Consider the following 20,634-nt stretch of genomic DNA (forward strand, 5'->3'; position numbering starts at 1 on the left):
CTTTCTCTCTTTTTCTGTCTCTCTTTCCCTCCATCTCTCTCTTTCCCCCTTTCCCTCTCTTTTTCCCTCCCTCTCTCTCTTTCCCCCTATCTCTTTCTGTATCTCTTTCTCTTTCCCTCCTCTGTCTGTCTCTTGCTTTCCCTCCCTCGCTTTCCCTCCCTCTCTCTTTCTCCCTATCTCTTCCCCCTCTCTGTCTCTCTCTTGGTGTCTCTCGTTTCCTCCCCCCCTCTCTCTTTCTCTTTTTCTATCTCTCTATATCTTTCCCTCCCTCTCTTTCCCACCCTCTCTCCCTTCCCCCCTCTTTCTCTCTGTCTCTGTCTCTATCTCTTTCTCTCTTTCCCTCCCTGTCTTTCTCTCTTTCTCTCTCTCTCTCCCCCTCCCTCTCTTCCTCTCCCCATTCCCCACCACCACTTCCCAAGCCAGGCACCCAGGGAATAGCTGTAAGGAAATTCGGCCATGTTCTCTCTGTCTCTGGAAAGATACAGATACAGATACAAAATAAAACTTGAATTGCAAAATGAGTGACTGTCAGCTGTTACTTTACAGCACCATGAGGTCGCCGTCTTAGATCGCCACATGCACTTCAAAGAAGCATCATCCCAAGCAGCAGCACACTCATACAGGCACGCATACGCGTCCTACAACTCGGTCCAAAGTGGCCAGAAAATATAGTCCCCGGGAGCCCCCGAAGACACTTGGCAGGCAAAGTATGGTACAACACCCCACCCCCATCACCAAGGCAGCATCTACTGAATCCCTGAAAACTGGGCAAAGGCAGAGAGAGGGGAGCAGATGAAGCTGAATCGAACTGAATGTGTGTGTCTCTCTGTCTCTCTCTCACTGCCCGACTGCAGCAGGAAATGGTGAGTAGCTACTTCTAGCCTTGGTTGGTGCTGGATGTGTGACATGCTCTCCACCCCAAAACACTGGCCTGTCCCTCGCTGTGCCGTGGCCAACACCGCTGCTATTGTCAGGGGCAAGTGGGGAGGGTCACATTGTGGCTATGCGTCGTAATGGGCTCCAGGAGGAGGGGACCCCGTCTCCCCCATTGTGAAGCACGCTAACTTTCACTGTGCTGCGCATGGCGGGCAGGCCATGGAGGTGGTGGCAGCAGCGCCATTGGAAGACTCAGCTCCAGCACCACGGGTTGCTGATACCCGCACTAGATGGTAAGGAGACAGATCCAGCAAAGTATTTGGGTAAGCAGTTTATTGAAACAATATCATGGAAAAAATATACTATCAGCAAGAACAATGGCTATGAGATTATCAGTAGTACACCCTACACTCAAAATCTTCCAGGGGAAAACAATCTCACCATTAACATATAGGACCCCAATTTGAGGTATCAGTGGTTCAGAATACGTTCATGAGATCAATTTTGGCCTCTTCCTCAGGTATACCAGTAGCAATTTTGAATTTAGCAATAGGCCTTCTAGCAATTAATATAAGGGTAAAGAAAGCAAGAATCTTATCTTACAGAAAATTATAAGTCATGCCCAACATTTATTTGAAAAAACAATGCCTTTACGAACAATTTAAAGTTAACAGCTGGGTGAATATAGGTCTAAAACAACTCTTACAATTTTCTCTACACCAGGAACAGTTAAACAACATAAATTATCATGAGGTACTATTCATTTTTTAAAAGATTTTAGACAGGATAAAGAGTAGGTATGTAAGCTTAAGTTGGTCAATTAGTATCAATTTTTTAAAGTTTATTCATTTGAGTCTCTAAGCAGGAATATTTTCTTTTACATTTTAAATAGTAAGGTCTATTACACAAAGCCCCTTGCAATCATCAATTTCATAAATCACAGTTTAGAATAAATCCAACAGGGAAAAAAATGAATTTTAGAACAAGTTACTTAAACAAGATTTGTCAGCTCTACTGCAACTGGGTCCCCACAACCTTTTTATGGATAGCCAAGAGGATGCATGCACAACTCCATTTGTGCGAGTGGCATGCACGGGACTGCATGCATGCCTGCGACTCACTTAGATGGAACGAGCTGGGAGGAACTCTGGGAGTTGAAGTCCACAAGTCTTAAATTGTCAAAGTTGGAGACCCCTGCTTTAGACTACCCTTAATTTAAATATCAATTTTTGTGTTTTGTGACAGAGAAGCATAAACCATACATTCTCTATGGTACAGATTATTCTTTGGACAGTAACCATTTTCAATACAATTTACTTCCAAACAGATGCATTTAGAGCAGATCTGCCAGAACTTTTATCACCAACACATCACAGTCTACAAAGAGCACTAATAGGCATGGCTTCCATTCAGCAGCAGAATATACATACAACAATACTGCTTTTCCCCAAGGGTCTCATTTTCAGAGAGTGCATGAGACTGTACTACAAAAGACCTACTTTGGGATACAGAAATATTGCCAAAACAAGGATAAAAGGAACAGCAATAAAAGATTAACAGTAGCTGCCTTGATCCAACTTTGGCAATTATACCCTCCAAATGAAAATGTAAATATCAACAACACTGAACAGGGTCCTCCAAATTTCCATGCACTTTTTCATGACATACAAATTGCAGAAGAGAATTAGAAAGTCCAGTTGTGTAGATAATCAAGTGTCCCTTCTATTTAATGTCCAAGATATTCAGCATCCATTGCCTAACATGGTGCCAGTACTTAAGACATCTTGACATATTAAATAAACAATCACATGATTAAGTACAATGAGGACTATCAAAAAAATCTCAGAGCAATAGGCTAGACTAAAGAGTCAAATCAGAATAACAGATGACAAGGGCAAATCATTTTTGCATTGCTTCTAAGAAAATTGCAGATCCATGTTATCAGTAGGAATCAAGCTCAACTTGATGGAGTCTTCACTTTTATTCTATTCTTTTAAATAATTTACAAATGTGGTTGTTCTACTAATTCTCAGTCTAGAATTAAATGACATTTTGGCTATTCACATATTCTACTGGTATGTAGGAGTGACTTTGAGAGACAGGAGGAACATTTACAGTCCAGACACAGTTTGATAAATAAAATTTCAGTGGAAAGAGGAAGGTTAGTGAAAGCCTTTCAGAAAGGACCCACCCAAGTTTAGGGGAAAGTAAAAGTAAGAGACAGGCTTGCAAGATTGATGTTAGCCTTGTGATGCAGTCCATACAAGAAGCACAACCAGGAATTCTAGCTCTATTTTTTATTGTAAAGATACATTAAAAGAACCTTGCAAGTCTGAAAGTGCCGTCATCTAGGCTGAGGCTCTTCCTCCTGTCTCCCAGTGTCATTCCCACATACTACATCCACGCAAGATAAGACACCTTAACTTTATCTCCTTCCCACTGACCCACCCACCCACCCAAAGTTTCTTCTGAAGGTTGGGAATATTTCTTGCATTGTAACGGATGTAGCATAAATGATAGTGAAAGAACATTTATTATCACCAACCAACATAATTTATCAACCTTAACGGACCATGTTCCACAAATCAGCATAACTGATGAATAAATTAAAAAAGGCTGGCAGAAACTTTTTAAATCCCAATGTTATTTACAAGTAAAGAAAGTTACAAAACAAGTTATTTGTGTTATTCAAGATCTATAACAACAATAAATAAATTTGAAAAATTTAGTTACTGAAATAGTCACATCATATCTAGAAATGCATTAACTTTCACATACTTTTTCCTTTTCTAATTACATACTGTGGAATGTTATCAAATGTTAAAATCTAATACTGTATTTCTGCTGTCAAGGCAAAAATATTTAGAGGTAAAGAAACTAGATTTTTTTTACTGTGTTTTAACCCGTCACTGACATAATGCTACATCTAATATAGTTCCCATCTTCAAAAAAGGGGGGAAAAAACAGATCCAGGAAACTACAGACCTATCAGCCTGACCTCAATACCAAGGGAAGATTCTGGAAAAGATAATCAAGCAACGAATCACCGAACACCTAGAAGCAAACAAAGTAATAACCAAAAGCCAACATGGGTTTGTCAAAAACAGATCATGCCAGACTAATCTCATTGCATTCTTTGACAAAGTGACAAAATTAGTAGACCAAAGGAATGCTGTCGATATAGGGCCTCTGGTGGCTCAACAGGCTAATGCAGCCTGTTATTAACAGCAACTGCTTGCAATACTGCAGGTTCAAGTCCCACCAGGCCCAAGGTTGACTCAGCCTTCCATCCTTTATAAGGTAGGTAAAATGAGGACCCAGATTGTTGGGGGGCAATAAGTTGACTTTGTATATAGTATACAAAATGGATGAAGACTATTGCCTGACATAGTGTAAGCTGCCCTGAGTCTTTGGAGAAGGGCGGGATATAAATGCAAATAAAATAAAAAAATAAAATAAATAAATAAAATAATTTACTTGGACTTCAGTAAAGCATTTGATAAAGTAGACTATAACCTACTACTAGATAAAGTAGAAAAATGTGGGTTAGACAGCACCACCACCAGATGGATTCGTAAGTGGTTGACCAACCACACTCAACGTGTAGTCCTCAATGGAACTACATCCACATGGAGGGAAGTATGCAGTGGAGTACCCCAAGGCTCTGTTTTAGGCCCAGTACTCTTCAACATCTTCATCAATGACACCAATGATAGATGGGGAACTCATCAAATTTGCAGATGACACCAAGCTGGCAGAAATAGCCAACACTCCAGAAGATAGGCTCAAGATACAAAAGGATCTTGACAGACTTGAACATTGGGCGCTATCTAACAAAATGAAATTCAACAGTGAAAAAAGTAAGGTTCTACATTTAGGCAAAAAAACAAAATGCACAGGTACCATATATGTGGTATCTTGCTCAATAGTAGTACAAGAGGGATCTTGGAGTCCTAGCGGACAACCATTTAGAAATGAGCCAGCAGTGTGCAGCAGCTGCTAAAAAAGCCAACATAGTTCTGGGCTGCATAAATAGAGGGATAGAATCAAGATCACGTGAAGTGTTAGTGCCACTTTATAATGCCTTGGTAAGGCCACACTTGGAATACTGCATTCAGTTTTGGTCGCCGCGATGTAAAAAAGATGCTGAGACTCTAGAAAGAGTGCAGAGAAGAGCAACAAAGATGATTAGGGGACTGGAGGCTAGAACATATGAAGAACGGTTGCAGGAACTGAGTATGTCTAGTTTAATAAAAAGAAGGACTAGGGGAGACATGATAGCAGTGTTCCAATATCTCAGGGGTTGCCACAAAGAAGAGGGAGTCGGGCTGTTCTCCAAAGCACCTGAGGGTAGAACAAGAAGCAATGGGTGGAAACTGATCAAGGAAAGAAGCAACTTAGAACTAAGGAAAAATTTCCTAACAGTTAGAACAATTAATAAGTGGAACGACTTGCCTGCAGAAGTTGTGAATGCTCCAACACTGGAACTTTTTAAGAAAATGTTGGATAACCATTTGTCTGAAATGGTGTAGGGTTTCCTGCCTGGGCAGGGGATTGGACTAGAAGGCCCCTTCCAACTCTGTTGTTGTTATTAATGCACACATATGAAAGAGTGTGAATTTTTGATCACTCCATATCTTCATAGGCTGTATTACACTATACCCTATTATATGATTTACCATATTTTTGTTTCAGCAGGATTGTAGGACTTGTTTGGTTTTTACTACTGGACAATACTTGTTTGCCTTTCTCTATTTGCTTTTGTTTCCATGAAATTAAAAATCACTTAAGTTAGAAAATGCTTCTTTAACATCATTAATCAGAATACTTTAATCAAATACATTAATCAAAACTTTAACTGTCAGTTCTCTAGAATTCTATTTAACTAAATATTTGACTTCCTGTCTGACCTTCCATGTAGACATTCCTATTTTTTAAACTGCATAGATTTTCTTAAGTTTGTCATAGAAAAACATCTTTTGTATTTAGAAGACAGTGCCACAGAATATCTGACTTGTCCAGATTTAGGATCAAATAACCCCAAGCTATAAAGGCAACCAGTGACCTTGGGCTAACCATTATCTTTTACTGGTGAAGAAAATAGTCCCAATAGCCCAAGGTCATTGTGAAGAAATACACACACACACACATTCAGACACACACACTGCATTAAGAGCCCCTTGGAGGACAGGATATAAATAAGTAATCACAAAATTGATTATCAAGTAATTAATAGTTTAACAACCCTCTTTGATTAACAGTTTTATAGCAACTGCCGCAACCAATTACAAAAATATACTCTATACATTGGCCGGAGGCAACCCATGGAAAATAAACTAAAATAATTGATGAATTAGTAGTTCAGTGAATAACCATGATGGCGAACCTATGGAACATGTGCCAGAGGTGGCACGCAACGCCCTCTCTGTGGGCACGTGAGCCGTAACCACAGCTCGGCTCTGACACGCATGCGTGTACACCTCCTGCCAGCCATCGGATCTCTGCCGCGCATGTGGGACAGGGTGCATGTGAGGAGGTGCCCATGAATGCAGGGCACATGGGGGGGGCATGCATGCATGTGCAGAGGGCAGAGCGCATATGCGGGGCCCGCATGCACATTGCATTTTGAGGGTTCAGGCACATGCACCCACATTTGCGCACGCATACACGCTTTGCGCACTCAGTCCAGAAAAGGTTATTATTTATTATTTATTATTCTTGTAAACCTAAAATTATCATAAAGATTCTTTTTACTCTTGTATTTGAACAACACAAAAACAAAACTATATACCAAGATGAAATCTGATAATAAAGTAAAAACAAAAGTATTATCTGAAACACAGTGTACAATATGGTTCTCTACCATTCACAGCAACTTTATATGGAATTAGATTGTTACTGATAAATAACATCAGATTAAACACAATCATGTCCACTCCTGAGGGCAAACTCTGGATCCAACTTATTATTTAAAAATGAGGAAAATCTAGATTTTAATAATTACAACCGTATATACAGATATATGTTAATATGAACTAATGTTAAATTATTTGAGGAAATCTCTCTAAAAAACAAAAGGTTACTTAATAAGAAAGGCCTTTTAAAGCAACAGAACCACTTGCTTACTTTAATTATGATACTGTACTTTTTAAAACAAACACACAATTAAATTTATTCATTTTCCCAAGTACCATATCTGTAATATTACTCTATTACTAGATACTTCAATAATATATATTCTTCACGTTTTCTGCTAAAGCATTAATTATAATTATTACCACCATCAAAGGAAGCATTTATCTACTTTCAATAGTTAGTCTTCAGCTTCTCTAAAAATGAAATATTCAGTGAAGTTGTTTAGAAATATGAAACATAAAATAACCAAGATCACTTAAAAATATGTATCCAATTACAATATTGATCTATTAGTGCATCATGAAATTATGTCCCACAAAACCTACTGAATACTGAAAGTCTCCTAATGTGGTTATATCTTTAATGCAAACTTTTCAATAGTATTGTAATACATTTTACCGAGAGAAATCAGATGTGCTAGCCCAACACAACATACCCTATTCCACTCAATGGAAGATTGATAGAATTTGCAGAAACTACTACTTTTTTCTTTTTAAAAAAATGTAAAAACATTCTAGCACTAAGGAAGCAGAATATAAAAAACACAAGACAGGAAATCAATTTTGCTAGAGTTTACAGCTAGAAGACATGCAGGATTTGCCTTGGTTACATTTTGGACAGAACTCCAAGGAATCTAAGGGTCAAAAGGTAAAACAAAAAATTTCCCTGAAGAAAGCAGCGATAAGCCATTTACAGATTTTTCCAATGGGGTTCATATATTGTGCTAAGCTATTATTTGTTTCACTGAATAAATAACAAATTGCTACAATATATTTATTTAAAAAGTTAACTTAAAATAATAGTTTATAAAGCATAAGGGTGTGATTCACAGCATAGCTTAAAATCAGAAGCCTGATACCATTCTCAAGTTAGATATAATTATGGTAAACCAAGCCCTGCAAGACAGGAAGGCAGTGGGAAGCGTCATGCTAGGACACCAGCAGAAGCAGCAGCTGAAGAGGAGAAGGAAACACACAGGAAAGTTGGGAAACAGTTGAGCTGCTGGACAAAGGACTTATGATCTACCATAAATTCATTAGTACCACAGCATTCCATGTTTGACTTCTGCTGACCTATAGCTAATTCCAACATTGTTCAATAGAATCTATAAAACGTGAAACCTATTTTCCATTTCATGCACACCCCTAAAAACATATAAAACTAAAATAATTGATTAATTAGTTCATTGTATAACATAAATATAACTGAGAACAGAATTCATTATTCTTGTAAACCTAAAATTATCATGGTGATTCTTTTTACTTATAGTTGAACAACACAAAAACAAAACTATGTACCAAGAAACATGGCAAAACTTTTAGAAAACAAACTATGTAATTGTTCATATTATAGCAGGTACATATTATGGAATCATATAGATGAAAAAAAATATTGAGGTCACTAGTTCAACTGTCTGCTTAGTACAGGCTTTCAAATGTAAACATAATTAATTATTATCTAAGTTCTACCTGAACCCAGCCAAAGAATGGCAACTGCCAATTTCTTTGGTAATCTTACTGCTAAATGGTTTTATTGTTTTACTGTGTTTTCTAATATCAAATTTGAATATCCATTCATGTAACTTTATTTCATTTCTTACTCTGAAAGATGAAGAATGGGTGCCAGCCTCACATTTGTCAGCGTTTATATATTTTCTACATAAACACCTTGAATTGCCTTTTCTCAAAGCTAAGCTTCCCCCATTCCCTTAATCTCTTTTAGCAGGCTATAGCTTCTAGTCCTTTCATCATCCAAATTGCCTTTCTTTGAACTTGTTTTAAGCGTGTCTGAATCATCCCAAAAATGTGCCCAGAACTGAACACAATAAACAAGATGTGGTCTGAAAAACACAACCATTATTTCCCATGATTTGGAAAACATTAGCTTCTGCTAATGTAAACATTAGCTTCTGCTAATGTAACCTAAAATTGCACTTGCCTCTTCCGCAGCTACATCAATTGCTGATTCAACAGCTGTAAACCAGTCATTATAAATCTTGCTTACAAGAAACATCTCTGACTTTGTCTTGAAATGCTAGGAAATGCTTGTTCTCTTTGGAACAAGACCTGTAGAAATCGGAACAGTGCATGGAGTCGGCAGATTAGCAAAAGTGTTCTTGAGAGTCTCCGAAGCCCAGAACGGCTCTTTCTCTCCATTTTCTCAAAGGTTGCGAGAAGCAGGAACAGCAGCTCCATTTGCCGATTCTCTCGTTCTCCCGAGTCCCCCCATCTTAAATCATCTGACGACAATCGACCCTCTTCTTAAGCGGCAACCGCTGCTCGTAAGACACTTCGAAAGAATCCGGCGTCCCTAATGCTCGTTTCCACACTAACCTCTCGGTGTCGAACTTTTCCCCCAATATCCCCACTGTATGAAGTTGCTGAAGAAAAGGAAGAGGAGGAGCGGCGGCCGTAAGCCTGATCCCTCTCGAGCCGAAACGACGGCGACCTGGGGTCGGGCTAACCTTCCACTTTGGATCAAGAAAAGGGTGTCTTCTTCCACCCTTCCTCCCCCCACTCACACACAGGTTCGCGTACACTTACCGGCATCATCTTGGCTCCGAACCGCATTGAGGCGGGTGGTGCAGGTTCCGGGACCGGGACCAATGACTGGGGCCTGGGGAGGCGGAGCGGCCTGCCGTCTTTCCCTAGGAACCTGTTGCAAGAGGCGGTCCGGATCGCGACGCTTCCCAAACGGCCGTGCACTTCCTGGCCTGCGATTCCCGCAAAGCCCCCGCCGCTCAGGGCTTTGTCTCGTCGAAGCCCCTCCGCTGTCTCCCTCAGCCTAAGCGGCCGCGGCCCTCAAGCCCACTCTGAAACTATTCCCCGCTGGCTCGGCGTGGCGGAGGAGTGGAGCCCCGCCTGAGTCCCACCCCCAAATTGGGCTGGGCAGAGCTTCGGAAAGCTCCGCTCTCCTCTCCTCACTCAGGGTGGAGAATTAGTGCCCCGGGGCCTAAAGCGAAATTCCCGCCATTAGTTTCGGAACAGCATTGCTTTCCATCTTCTCTGAAATGTTGCCTGGAGTACGTTCAGGAATACTCTTTACCTGGCTCTCCCAGGCTGCGTGAAGGGGTAGCTCACAAGTAATCTATCGTGGCTGAAGTATTCGGCCCTTGATTTTTGTTTGATCCTTGTGCGGGCAATTCCACCCTTTCTTTTGCATTAAATAGAGCAATTTTTTGTTTTGGCTAGTGTAGTAGTTTATTTTTCGAGATTGTTAAACTCTAAAGAATCGTGTTTCCCCAAAGCAGCTAAAGTTCTAAAACAACTTCATATTGCAAAAGGAAGTTTGTTGTTATAATAGTGAATAAATATTTGCTATGTTCTCAAAGCTTGAGTAATTTGAAAGTCCATTAAAAGAATCTTATTTTTTCAATACTTAAAATGTTTCAGAAACATCGATATACAGTATAACCTCCCATCCCTATTAAATGATCGTGGATATGAAATGATCATGGTTCAAACGGAATTTATCCTCTTTATTTTAGTAGTTAATAAAGATCTATTATACAGATTTTTTAAGTTACAATCTGATTTCTGTTATAATCCTTTCACTTAATGTCCATTTACAAAATTCATGTTACATTTCTGTATGTATTTCCGTGTAAAAAAAGTTTAATCCAATAAAGTAGGATTCATAAACTTATTAATTTTGGCATTTTCATCTAACAAGATTATACTTTATAAATTTAATGCCCCAGCCCAGATCTCAATAGACTTCAATCAATTTGATAAAAGAGATAAACATAATACACTATTAAACTTTTAGTGAATTATGTTTTGTATTTGTTACTGAGTTTTGATATGCCACCCAAAATCACTTTATTTGAGATGGGCAGCCATATAAATGCTATAAAGATATTGTTGAACTAACCTAAGAAAACAATTGACAGTTAAAATACCAGTGAAAGGTATTTTTTCTATGTAGGTTTGTAGTATTATAATTGTTGATATGAATTTGTTTTTTCTTTTACATTGTCACTCTTTTTGGTTATGAAATGAACCCTGCTAGACTACAGGATGATTCCCTTGTTTTCAGTGTCCTCTAAACTTAGTAAATGCAATTATATCATAACAAGGCACTGAAACGATATCGGTCCAATACTAAGATTAAGTGACTCATAATATATGAAAGAAGTACAAAACTAGTAACAAGTAGTTAGAAGCTTTTCTGATCAGAGATCTCATTTATTTTTACCATTGTATATTACTTCAGAATAGCTTTTCATATTCAGTTTATTTTATCTACTTAACAGAACGGTTCTTGTAAAAAATCAGTTATATTGAACTCAGTGGATTTTCTTTCAAAGGACTGAGAATAAGATTGCACTTTTACTTCTTTTTCAAAACTCCATTGTGATATTAAGCATCAGACCATTTAGAATTTGTATCCTATTCATATTCAATTAACATATAAACAAAATCATACTGAAAAGATTAAAATTCATTTAAAATTCATTTAGATAAGTGCTTGTCTAAATCAACAACTTACAAACTATAAATAGATAAAGAAGGATGAGCAAAAGAGGATGTGGGGAAGGCTGAAGACAATTTATAGCATTTAAAAGACATGCTGCACCCACATTCCAGAAAGTAGCTGAGCTAGGACAAAGTGGCATGTGTGGCAAAGACAAAACGAAAGTTGATTTAATTAAACATTAAGCTTAGTTAACATGTTAATTGCTGTTGATATTACTATTGTCCATATGTTTACTTCCATCAAATTGAAAACAAGAAAATTTTGAGAAGAAATCTGGACTATTCTAACAGCTTTCAGGGACCATTTATAGAATTGGAGTCTTAGCTTGTATACTTTTAGCATATAAAAGTATGCTAAGTCATAATAAAACTATATCACTTAAATGTTAGTAAATTAATATTGCATTTAGAATACATAAAACCAAAATGGGTAAGAGCATGTGTGATGAATATTTTATTTTTAAATATATATAGGGTATTTTGGGAATCAGACTCTACAAAAACTATAATATTTGTTCCTCTTCATCTTTCTCTCCCAAGTTCCTAATATTCTGAGAGTTTAATAGAACTTTTTATTTTTATTAACTACAAATGACACAATTCTGTTGTAGGATGAGAGACAGATTTATGATAGTCAAAAATCAGGAAAAGTCTAATACAATCTTTTCAGACTATCTCATTTTATTAAAAAGCATAACCTTTGTGAACTGTGTAAGACAGCTGTAATTCACTAAAATTTAGAACTTTTCATAAAAATCTATTTGCTTGAGAAAAATGCTATAATTGTATTAAAAAGCAATCCTAGACTAGTTGGTCCATGGGGAAATTGTTTAAAATAACAGATCAGAGCTTGTCCCACCTTTTCAGGTTAATTTGGAATTGCCAGCTGTGGATTTTGAATTAGTTGTTCTAATAATCTCATTTGTTGCTCTAATAATCATATTACCCTAAAGTTGCTATTTTGAAGTGTTTTCTTTCATCATTGCCATGACTGAGAAGGGGGAAAACGTATTTGTAATTCTAAAATAAACCTGAAGTGAAGCTTATATAATAAGTATGAAAGAGTTAATTGTACTGTTTGCTGTTCCACCATGTTGCTAAGAGACACTGTTGAGCTTAGTTAGCCAATGAAAAACACCAGCGATGACATAATAGTGTTGCTATACTTTTAACAGTCTTGCTCATCAAAAATTCAGTGAGAATTTGATAGATTGCATTAAACAGGAAAACTAAATTTTAATTTCCAATAAAAGCTGAGATGTGTCCTCTTTTAAAATTTCTGCTTTCTGCTAGAAATCTCTCTTCAAAGTGTGCAGCAAATACAAATCTCATTATGGGCGTCAGTTCAGCCATGTACTCTTGATTGGTTTTTTATGTTGCCAGAATTGTTTCAGTTTGGAGAAGGATCAAATAATATTCTACTTGCTGGGAACTTAAAACCAGCAGATCCAAAATGTTAGAACTAACCATTTCCTTTCCTGTGCAATGCATACGAAAACTACTATGGATAGGGATATGGTATTATTAGTTTTATTATAATATATAAACTCTACAGTATTCTTTAAAAACACTACCAAGAATTTTAATTTAGGCTTTCTTTTGGGCTATAATTTTAATCCTATAATTATTTTGCAATGTCCTATTAATCCTGTAGTTTGCGTAATAATGGTTAATTGCTTTAAGTTTTGGTATTGCAATAATTATTGTTTGGTTATTGAGAGGTTTTAAAGAAAATGGTAAGATTTACTTTTAGGATACTAAGCATTATTATGGTACATTTATATGGTTTTTAACAGTCCAAATAATCTGTTATCAAGCATGCAGTATGTGTTATTGTGAAATCATTACACAAGTGGCTACAAAATATTCAAACATCATTCCTTCAAATCATATGATCTATTCAGGAATGTTGAAAATACTTTTCTGCAGATTATTATTTGGAAAAAGAAACCCACTTTCCATTCACTCAAATTTAAATTAATGGTTATAGGCAAAGCTACATTTTCTCTCTGGCTTACACTTCCACTGCATGAAATACATACATACATTGTATAAATGAAATAGCCTTTTCAAAGTTGCGAGATTGCATTTGATTTAGAATGTGATCAATAGCAGTCTGGTAATACTATAGATGTCATTATGTAGTCACGAGGAGTTTGGAGTACCACAGATGCAGTATTACAGTACCACATTGTTTAAGCCAGAGTGATGCTATGTGCATCATCATATAAATAACATAAATTTTGTAATTAATGCAGCTCATATGATTGGCACAAAATACATAGTTCACCTAACATTTGCATAAATATACCTTTGATGTCACTTACCTTCTTTGTTCCCCTTCAGATGCAGATGCATAATTAATATATATTATAGCCCTAAGTTATGCCAATTGCATTGCATTGGTTACCAATTAATTTCTTGGCTCAGTTTAAAGTATTGAAATTTTTATGATCATTAATGACTTAAATGGTCTGGTATCAAGCTATCTGTCTTAGGGACACCTAGGCTACCTAAATAAAGGAAGACTCAGAAGATTTTCTTGAGGGTTGCATGGAAGAGTTTCTGCAATACTTAATGGATAAAATCACTCAGATTTGTTCTTGGCTGGAGTCCAAGTGTCAAGCAAGTTTATTAGAGATGCCCAGAGAACAGATTTATCTGTTAATTGGGAACAGTTTGATCCTGTTTAACCTGAGAAGTGGACAGGGTCCTTGTGGCTATCAGCCAGACCATTTGATTATTAGAACCCTGTGTCTCCTGGTTAGTGAAAGCTTCTACTAATGTTGGACTTCTGGGTAGGTGCATGCAGTGATTAAATACATCCTTGGAGGAGGGGGTGTTCCTGGCACCCATAGTCCACTCCTTAAGAAGCCACCATTAGACCCATCCCTACTGTACAACATTCAATCAATCTCTTACCTCCCCTTTTTAGGGAAGGTGGTGAAAAAGGTAATTGCGTTATAGCTCCAGAGGGTCCTGAATGAAACAGATTAACTAGATGCCTTTAAGTCAAATTTCAGGCCTGGTTATGGGACGGAAATGATATTGGTCATGTCAATGATCTCTGGCAAGAATAGGATGGGGTAGTGTATCCATCCTTACCCTCTTTAGTTTGGTTTGGCTTTTGATACCATCAACCGTGGTGTCTTTCTGGACCGACTGTGGGATTTGGGACTGAGTGATGCAATGTTGTACTGCTTTGGTTCATTTTTTTCATAGTTGGTTCCAATAGGTTGATAGGGGATGAGAGATCTAGCCTACAGCTGTTCTTTTGTAGGATACCACAGAGCTCAATGTTTTCTCAACTCCTTTTTAACATCTAGATGAAGTCGCTGGGTGAGATCATCCAACACCATTGGATGAGATATCACAGATGATACTCACCTGTACATCTTCATCCCTGGTGATCACAGTGACTGGAAGCTGTAGGGCCTGGATAGGGGACAAGAGACATCAGCTGAACCCTGTTAAGACAGAGTGGCTCTGGGTAAATGGAGCCTTAAGGTCTGGAGGTTTGTTATCTTTAGTTCTGGATGGTATTGCATTACTCCAGGCAGACCTGGTGTGCAACCTGGGGGAGAGGGGGGTTCCTAGACTCCTGAGACCTGGCAGTCATGGCTAGGAGAGCCTTTGCACAATTTTGCATTGTGCACCAGATGCACCCTTTTCTGATCATGAGGCCTTGCTCTCAGTCACTCATGCCCTGATCTTCTGTTTGGATTATTGCAAAAGCAATCGTGCTAACCTTGAAGAACAATCAGAAGCTGCAATTGGTCCAGAATGTGGCAATGCAAGCAGTTCTGGATGCCCCCAGAGTGGCATATGTTGCACCACTGTTATGTGTGAGCTGTACTGGTTGCCAATTTGCTTCTGTGTGCAGTTCAATGTATTGGTTATTACCTTTAAAGCCCCTTTATGGCATGGGTTCAATATACCTGAGTAATCCATCTTTCCCCAGTAGGACCACTCCACCACACTTGCGCTGGCAGAAGGGGCCTACTGCATCTCATCAATCAAGAAATTTTGACTGCTGGGATCCAGGAGAGAAGCATTTTCTGCCATGGCATCCATTCTTGAAACATCTTGCTTCTGGAGATGAACTCTACCCCCTCTCTTCTGGCTTTCAGGAAGCATCTTAAAATCTGGCTATGCCGGTTGGAATGGAACCCTGAAGAAGCTGAAGGCTTTAGGTAGAGGTGGTTGGTGCAGTGATAAAGAAGGCACCACCATTGCTCCACTCCAAACTCATGATTTATTTACTTTTTTTTTCATGAACCATAACAGCTGGATTCAGTTCAAATCTAATTCTTGTGCTTATACTTGATGACTTTGTATTATGCAAATTCAGAAAATTGAGTTAATTGGCTGCAATTGGGCTGATAACCATGGTGAATTTGTGTAGATATAGCTATGGGTTGCCCTGTGAATAAATCCATGTTTTTGCTTTAGATCAGATCAGCTCCATTATCAGATAATAGATCATATCCTCCTAATATTAAATCTAGAAACTGGCTTGTAACACAGAGCAACAATGTAAGAGATTGGATGGACTGATTGGAAACAATTACCTGTATGTTCCTTTTACGCTGGTTATTTGTACATTGTTGCTCAGATTATCTTTTAATTAAGCTTCTAATACAGTGGTGAATGTAAACAATAACTGTTATGTAAAGCATGGAATAGTCGATAAGACACACACAAAAGTTTGGATACTAAACATGATAGAACTTGGAGACAGTAGAAGAGAAGAGAAAGAACTGGAAAAGATAACAAAATATCAAGACCTGCAAATAGAAATAGAATGACTGTGGCAAAGTACAAAGAATGACTGTGGCAAAGTACAAAGTGCAACTACATAGCAAAAAAGGCCCTAAGAGTTGTAAACCTAATTTTATGCAGCTTCTTTTCTAAAACTCTACACTACTAACTAGAGCATACAAACATTTGCCAGATCTATTCTTGAATACAGCTCATCCGTCTGGAACCCATACCACATCTCTGACATAAATACAATAGAACGAGTCCAGAAATATTTTACGAGAAGAGTTCTTCACTCCTCCGAAAACAACAAAATACCTTATACCAACAGACTTGAAATCCTGGGATTAGAAAACTTACAACTCCGTCGACTTCGACATGACCTGTGTTTAACACACAAAATCATCTATTGCAATATCCTTCCTATAAAAGACTACTTCAGCTTCAATCGCAATATTACAAAAACAAAAAAATAGATTCAAGCTAAATGTCAACCGCTTCAAACTTGATTGCAGAAAATATGACTTCTGTAACAGAGTTGTTAATGCTTGGAACTCATTACCTGACTCCATAGTCTCTACTCAAAATCCCAAAATCTTCAACCAAAAACTGTCTACTATTGACCTCACCCCATTCCTAAGAGGACTATAAGGGGTGTGCATAAGAGCACAAAAGTGCCTACCGTTCCTGTCCTATTGTTCCCTTCATTATATCAAATTAATATAGTTGATGCATATATTTTTTTACATACAGACATACATATATATATATATATTCTTCAAGATATGTTGTTTTATCTATGACAATTGTTTGTGTATACTGTTGTGACAAAAAGAAATAAAAAAAAGTAAACCAAAAGTAGTACCGATAGCAATAGGTGCCTTGGGTGCAATCCTGAAACAGCTAGAGCACCATTTGAACATCATTGGGATTGACAACATCACCATTAATCAATTGCAAAAGGCAGTTTACTCAGAACAGGTTACATCCTGTGACAATACCTTTAACCCCATGAAACATTAACATATTCTATCTGAGATCTTTGGGAAAGATTCGATTGGTTGATAAAAATGCCAACTCCAGTCTAAACATCTGGCTGACCAACCATAATAATTCAATGTGTATACCACTCAACTCCCAACATCTCTGGACAGTTCACAAAAAGCTATAAAAATTACAAAGCTATATATTTGTTATAGCTATAAAGAACCAGCAAAGAATGGCAGCAACAAACACCTGCTCCTTGGAGGGAAACTACACCCATCCTAGCCAAAGGCCTGGGCAAACAGCTAAATCTTCCAAAATGCCTTTAGGATGTAGGCTACCTAGATCTTGGGTGGACTTCATTCCACTCCTGCAACAGAGGTGTGTGCTTTTGAGCTCCTGGCAGATAATATTGTTTAATTGAAGGAGCACAGAGCGTGCCAACCATGTCAAATCAAAGTGGTGGCAGGTACTGAGGGAAACAGGCATTCCTACAAGCAGCTGGATCCTATGCCATGTGGGGCTTTATACATAGTGACCAGCATCTTGAATCATAATTGGAAGCAAACTGGCAATCAGTGCAGCTCTCAGAGGAGTGGTATTGCATAGCTGTACTAGATTCACTGTTCATGTTGCCACAATCTGAACCAGTTGAACTTTCTTTGAGTCTTCAAGGACAATCCCATGTGGAACACATTACAGTAATCAAGATCATCAAGGCATGAATGACTGAAGAGCCTCCCAATTAGGAACTTCTCAGTTAGGAATGGCCACAAGTGGCACACTAGATAAAGTTATGCAAAGACCTTCTTGGCCATAGCTGCTATCGGCTTTTAAAGCAGGAGCTGTGAGTGCAGGAAGTCGCTAGATTGTGTTCCACTCTTGAATGGGGAAGTGGTACCATATCCATTAAAGATCGTGCCACAACAGATATTGTGAAACTTGGCACTTAATCAGATCATACTACTAGCAATACATAAATCCAACACAGAAAAACCACAACTAAAATCACAGATATTTGGGCTTTGTTTTATTAGTTTCTTTACGATCCATGAACAGGATGTCCTATTAACTAACATTTCTAACTGATACTCCTGCCTTAAAATTCCAGCTATGACCATTCAAACCCATCTTCAACAATAGTCTAATCCAGAAGAGTAAAAAAGAAAAAGAAAGGGGGATATATGCTGTGCTATATAATGCTTATGAACATGTTTTATTTCCCCTTCCTACTCCATTTTAGAATTCCATGAAGGCATCCAAAATATCCAAATGAACTAAATTACAATACATTAATTGTCATTTTTCACTACCTTTCTCAGATGGGTGGCCACATACACTCCATTTACATATTCTCATATCTCATAATCTCATAATAACAGAGTTGGAAGGGACCTTGGAGGTCTTCTAGTCCAACCCCCTGCCCAGGCAGGAAACCCTACACCATTTCAGACAAATGGTTATCCAACGTTTTCTTAAAAATTTCCAGTGTTGGAGCATTCACAACTTCTGCTGGCAAGTCGTTCCACTTATTAATTGTTCTGTCAGGAAATTTCTCCTTAGTTCTAAGTTGCTTCTCTCCTTGATTAGTTTCCACACATTACTTCTTGTTCTACCCTCAGGTGCTTTGGAGAATAGTTTGACTCCCTCTTCTTTGTGGCAACCCCTGAAATATTGGAACACTGCTATCATGTCTCCCCTAGTCCTTCTTTTCATTAAACTAGACATACCCAGTTCCTGCAACCGTTCTTCATATGTTTTAGCCTCCAGTCCCCTAATCATCTTTGTTGCTCTTCTCTGCACTCTTTCTAGAGTCTCAACATCTTTTTTACATCGTGGCAACCAAAACTGAATGCAATATTCCAAGTGTGGCCTTACCAAGGCATTATAAAGTGGTATTAACACTTCACGTGATCTTGATTCTATCCCTCTGTTTATGCAGCCCAGAACTGTGTTGGCTATTTTGGCAGCTGCTGCACATTGCTGACTCATATCTAAATGGTTGTCCACTAGGACTTCAAGATCCCTCTCACAGTTAGATAGCACCAATGTTCAAGTCTGTCAAGATCCTTTTGTATCTTGAGCCTATCTTCTGGAGTGTTGGCTATTCCTGCCAGCTTGGTGTCATCTGCAAATTTGATGAGTTCCCCATCTATCCCCTCGTCCAAGTCATTGATGAAGATGTTGAAGAGTACTGGGCCTAAAACAGAGCCTTGGGGTACTCCACTGCATATTTTCCTCCATGTGGATGTAGTTCCATTGAGAACTATACGTTGAGTCCGGTTGGTCAACCAGTTATGAATCCATCTGCTGGTGGTGCTGTCTAACCCACATTTTTCTACTTTATCTAGTAGTAGGTTATGGTCTACTTTATCAAATGCTTTACTGAAGTCCAAGTAAATTATATCGACAGCATTCCTCTGGTCCACTAATTTTGTCACTTTGTCAAAGAATGCAATGAGATTAGTCTGGCATGATCTGTTTTTGACAAACCCATGTTTGCTTTTGGTTATTACTTTGTTTGCTTCTAGGTGTTCGGTGATTCGTTGTTTGATTATCTTTTCCAGAATCTTCCCTGATATTGAGGTCAGGCTGATAGGTCTGTAGTTTCCTGGATCTGTTTTTTTCCTTTTTTGAAGATGGGAACTACATCAGCTCTTTTCCAGTCCTCTGGCAGCTCCCCTGTGCTCCAGGATCTTTGAAAGATATAGTTCAGTGGTTCTGAGATCTCGTCTGCCAGTTCCTTCAGAACCTTGGGGTGTAATCCATCCGGTCCTGATGATTTGAACTCGTCTAGGGTAGACAGGTGTTCACTTACTATTTTTTTCCCTATTTTAACTTGTGTTCCTAATCTGTTTTTTGTGGTGCTGTTTTTGATAGGTTGGATTTTTTCCTTTTGTGTAAAGACAGATGCAAAAAATGAGTTAAGTACATCTGCTTTCTCCCTCTTGCTTGTCACCTTCTTGCCACTTTCTCCCAGCAATGGGCCAATTGTTTCCTTGACTTTTTTCTTGTTTTTAACATGTTCCCATAATCCTAAAAGTTTTATCCAAAAACTTTCTACTATTGACCTCACTCCATTCCTAAGAGGACCATAAGGGGCGTGCATAAGCGCACAAACGTGCTTACCGTTTCTATTGTTTTTCTTTTCTTCTTCCTATATATATGCTTATACCTCCTTATATTTACCCATATATGTGTTTATTTACTGTATAATCTTTTTGTATGATACCTACATATATTGTTGTGACAAAATAAAATAAATAAAATAAAATAAATAAATGTTGGAAGAAGCTTTTCTTGTTATTTTTTACTTTTGGCGCTAGCCTTTGTTCATTGTGAGCCTTAGCTTTCCTCACATCTTTACAGGCTCGGGCTATTTGCTGATATTCTGCCTTAG

The 20,634-nt window shown here is 38.1% G+C and overlaps 1 protein-coding gene across 2 annotated transcripts in view; it reads right to left on the minus strand.

Moving 5' to 3' along the window:
• Positions 1-9,856, minus strand: part of TP53BP2 (tumor protein p53 binding protein 2) — a 49,531-nt gene extending 39,675 nt beyond the window's left edge. The window contains exon 1 of one of the 2 annotated variants that reach the window (XM_058165500.1): positions 9,555-9,856. In XM_058165500.1, coding sequence (XP_058021483.1) covers positions 9,555-9,581 — 27 coding nt within the window. In that variant the 5' untranslated portion in view covers positions 9,582-9,856. Of the gene's footprint in view, positions 1-8,949; positions 9,388-9,554 lie in introns of those variants that run through there. The other variant, XM_058165498.1, reaches the window with a different exon arrangement.
• Positions 9,857-20,634: the final 10,778 nt, after the last annotated feature.

The sequence above is a fragment of the Ahaetulla prasina genome, chromosome 1, assembly GCF_028640845.1.
Source record: "Ahaetulla prasina isolate Xishuangbanna chromosome 1, ASM2864084v1, whole genome shotgun sequence".
Classification (NCBI taxonomy): Eukaryota; Metazoa; Chordata; class Lepidosauria; order Squamata; family Colubridae; genus Ahaetulla; species Ahaetulla prasina.